Source organism: Dendroctonus ponderosae, unplaced genomic scaffold, assembly GCF_020466585.1.
Source record: "Dendroctonus ponderosae isolate FM_Combo_2020 unplaced genomic scaffold, Dpon_F_20191213v2 Dpon_F_20191213_1, whole genome shotgun sequence".
NCBI lineage: Eukaryota > Metazoa > Arthropoda > Insecta > Coleoptera > Curculionidae > Dendroctonus > Dendroctonus ponderosae.
The window spans coordinates 43687591-43691560 of NW_026017110.1; the positions used below are offsets into that span (position 1 = coordinate 43687591).

The following is a 3970-nucleotide window of genomic DNA, read 5'->3' on the forward strand; positions in this document are numbered from 1 at the left end:
GTTCTGTTAGAATCGCTGAAAACTGTTTTCCAAAATTCGCAGCGGGTAGTGTACAGCATCGATTTCTGTGGAACCCAGTAGCTGTCAAAACTTTCTCACATTTTTACGAATAACTCGGAAATCGTAAATTTTTCAGGTAAAACGTTTGAAACAAACATATCTCTAGCAATACGTCTAGTCTCCAATTCCTCGTCAAGAACGACCTCTGCTAAAACTTCTACCGCTAGATTTTCGTTTGTTGCAGTGCATTTCCGTCTTCCGTGTTTTTTTTCCTTAAACTACCAGTAGTGCGGCCTCTGGGTCCTAACCTTTTAAACGCCATGTGGGATTTTGGATTGTTTGAAAATCTTTGCGCCCACAATAGCGGAGATTCTCTGTACTTCTTTCCGCACTCTCCCAAAATTAACATGTCAACTTCCATATTAAAATTGTGTTCCATGTTTAATTACAATAACTTGAGGAAAAGAGCGATAAAACGTCAAAATTCTCAATTAACGCTTGCAGTAGTTTATCATCTTATACATCTAGTTTATCAATCAATGTGCGTATTCTCCATTTTTTTGGGTGACTTGTTGCGTGCAGTTTGCAACAGATACTTCATGTGAGTATTGATTAGACATACGAGAGTGAAAAAAAGTGCAAGTCTCCTATAAAAGGCTCGAAATGATACCAAAAGCAATCAGTTCTGATCTGCTTAAAATTCGAAATGGCTTTCCAAGTTACTTTGAGGTTTATTGTGGTTATTTGCTTTACATTTTTAGTGCAAGTTTCCCTAGCTGAGCACAATATCCGACAGTGTGCGGACCCAACACAAGCGTAAGCACTTATATATTTATATATATAAAGATATAAAAGGAAAATTTAGTCAATTAATCTACCGCGCTTTAGGGCACATATACTATGTCAGAAAGACATAAAGGATGGTGCAAAATTTCTGCAAATTATTAAAGAAGTTGTGGACTGTCCGGAGTCTGGAATAAACACCTATCCAATTACTTGTATTCTGGTAAGTCTTGAAAAAGTTAAAGAGTCCTGAAAATTAATTATTTAAAATTACCAGGTTACCAACCAGCTTGGTGATGATGGTGGAGATGCTGAGATTGTAAGTGGTGGAATTGGATACACTTCCGTTGAAATATCAATGACTTCCAAACTTTCCAAGGGGCTTGATTATCACATGGAAATTTATACCGCACAAGAGTAGCAAGCATAACAATACCACTGCTATTTAACTAATTTAAATAAATGTTTATTGGCTTGTAATCGTTGGTTTTATTGGGTGTAATTGTGCCGAGGTTTAGAGCGAAAAACGTTTTCGGAACGACCCCAAATTTTTTTTTTTTATTATTAATAATATTAATGCTTTTTTATTCCTGGAATCTCCCTAGGTCTGTTGTGACATACAGAAACAATCTAAAATATTTTGTAGCGAAGTAAACAACCATTTTTGTTAAATGCCAAAGCCTCCATTAGTTATTGAGTGATATTCTCAGACTACCCAGGCTTCAAAATAATGACAATGTTGTTGAAGAAGCTCTTCTTGATTATTAGAAATCAATTTTTTTCGAAATCAATCAAGTTTTTCAAATATTTTAGGAACATTTAGTAACGCAATTTCGGTGATTTTGATATGAATAGTTGATAATATTTTACAGATTATCAGACTATGAAGGCTTTCACGGCCAGTCAAATCACATATAGAAATGTTTTTGGGGCTTTGAAGCCTTATCTACTGGGAAAAGGTGGATCGATTAACAACGCCAAAAGAAAAAAAATTGATGCACTTACGGAAAGGTTTCACCAATCCAGCAAAACAGGACCACCACCCGAGGAGAACCACCGGAAGATTGTAGTCAACTTGACCAACAAATAACTTACTGCCGACGAGTAAAGCGTGCTGACCAAGGGAGGAAAATTTGCCATAGTACCGTCCAGGCTACCTGTCCAGACATCATAGCAAATGTCGAGAGTGCAATACGTTCACTACCTAGTCAAACCGCGGAGTTAAGGGAGATAAGGGCTGAGACATCACGAATTTTACAAGGTTTAAAGCCTCCAAAGAGCAACCTCACCTTCAGAGAAAGAAAAGCCTTGAAAACGCTCAGCGAGGATACGGAGATTCTCGTTTTACCAGCTGATAAGGGCAATGCAATTGTGGTCATTTCATCGTTGAACTACGAGGACAAAATTAAAGAGCTTTTGGCCCCGTCAACGTACAAGAAGTTGGCACGGGATCCGATGGCGCGGATACTAAGGACAACTAACAAATTAATTAAGGAGATGACATTTCCGTCCGGGGAGTTGGTCAAAGTCAAAAAATCAGAAGCACTCCCACCAAGGCTCTACGGACTGCCCAAGGTCCATATTTCGGATGTACCACTGAGACCCATTGTGAGCGCTATTGGAAGTCCGACCTATGATATTGAAAAATATCTAACAAGAATTTTTATTTATTTAGGAAAAACTGACAGTTTTATAAAGGACTCATCTCATTTTGTTCAGAGGTTGCACTCGTTGTCATTAGCTCCCGGAGAAATCCTTGTGAGGTTTGATGTTGTTTCGTTGTTCACAATGGTACCAATCAAGGAGGCAATGAAACTTATTGAGAGACAATTTCCACCAGGCATCGCCAAACTGTTCCAACACTGCTTAACCACGACCTACTTTCAGTGGAGAAACAAATTCTATGTACAGACGGATGGAGTAGCAATGGTGATAGCCAACTACTTTATGGAGAAATTTGAGATGGACGCTCTGGACACAGCCGCGAGTAAACCTAAGTGTTGGTTTCGATATGTTGATGATACTTTAGTTGTTTGGGGCCATGGTCTGCTTGAACTTAAAGACTTCCTGAGGCACCTCAACTGAATCAACCCAAAAATACAGTTCACAATGGAAGTGGAGATGGATGGGCGACTGCCATTTTTAGATGTCTTGGTAACCAGAAAAACCAACGGAAAGCTGGCCCACCGGGTGTACAGAAAACCGACACATACCGACCGGTACCTGCACAGTGGATCAAACCATCATCCTAGTCAAAAGAGAGGAGTCATTAAAACCATCACCGAAAGAGCCAGAAGAATTTGCGATCCATCTGAGTTAGAAAGAGAATTGAAACACCTAGAAAGGGCATTTGGTTGGAATGGATACAGCAAAAACGAGTTTAATAGAGCAATTCGACCAAGAAACAGTGGAGGTCGTTCTGAGAAAACAGACACGCATGATGAGCGTAAGGGTTGGCCTTGCCTCCCATACATACATGGAGTCACGGACAGGATCGGCAGCATACTGGAGAAACACAGAGTCAAAACAGTTTTTAAACCAACTCGAACAATCCACCAGGAGTCAACAGAGTTCCATTCAGTTGTGGCAGAGCATGTATCGGCACCACAAAACGTAGTGTAAACACGAAGATCACTGAGCATAAATGAAGTTGCTAATTAAGACAAACAGAAAAATCAGCAGTAGCGGAGCATGCACTTCTAGACGGCCACCAAATACGTTTCGATGAAGTGGACATTCTGCACCAATCTCAACGGTATTACCCGGGACTAACCAGAGAGGCCATTAAGATCTTTAAACATTACAACAATTTTAATAGAAAAAAAGAAGTAACGGTCCTTATGCTTATGATTGGAAACGCGTTTTGCGGTAAACAGCGTGTGCGCCAAACCCCTTGAAGCCCCGCCCACTCCTCACACATGAGCTCACACGTCCGGGCCGCATAAATACGATAAGGGATCCAGTAGCTGAACTCAGCAGTTGCTCACAGACTACCAGAGAGTCGAGTTCGCTTGTGCTTGTCCGCCGTGCTTTGAATCGAGGCTTCGCTTGAAGCAGTCAGTTTAAACCGGCTAAGTGAATTGTGTCCAACAGTGTGCGATTCTAACCAATATTTTTTCCACAGAATTTCTAGGTATTTTTTAATACCAATAAATTCGGCGGTATTCGCAATACCGAAATGGCGCCG

General features: G+C 40.4%; 1 protein-coding gene across 1 annotated transcript; it reads left to right on the forward strand.

Moving 5' to 3' along the window:
* The first annotated feature begins 659 nt into the window (after positions 1-659).
* On the forward strand, positions 660-1263 carry LOC109534183. The gene is made up of 3 exons (XM_019899755.2): positions 660-816; positions 889-1006; positions 1061-1263. The coding sequence occupies exons 1-3, from the start codon at positions 707-709 to the stop codon at positions 1202-1204; spliced, it is 372 nt and encodes a 123-aa protein (XP_019755314.1). The 5' UTR covers positions 660-706; the 3' UTR covers positions 1205-1263.
* Positions 1264-3970: the final 2707 nt, after the last annotated feature.

Coding starts and splice junctions, on each gene's coding strand:
- LOC109534183 (XM_019899755.2), top strand. CDS start 707: ATGGCTTTCCAAGTTACTTTGAGGTTTATTGTGGTTATTTGCTTTACA. Junction 817..888: donor TGTGCGGACCCAACACAAGC/GTAAGCACTTAT, acceptor ACCGCGCTTTAG/GGCACATATACTATGTCAGA. Junction 1,007..1,060: donor ATCCAATTACTTGTATTCTG/GTAAGTCTTGAA, acceptor TAAAATTACCAG/GTTACCAACCAGCTTGGTGA.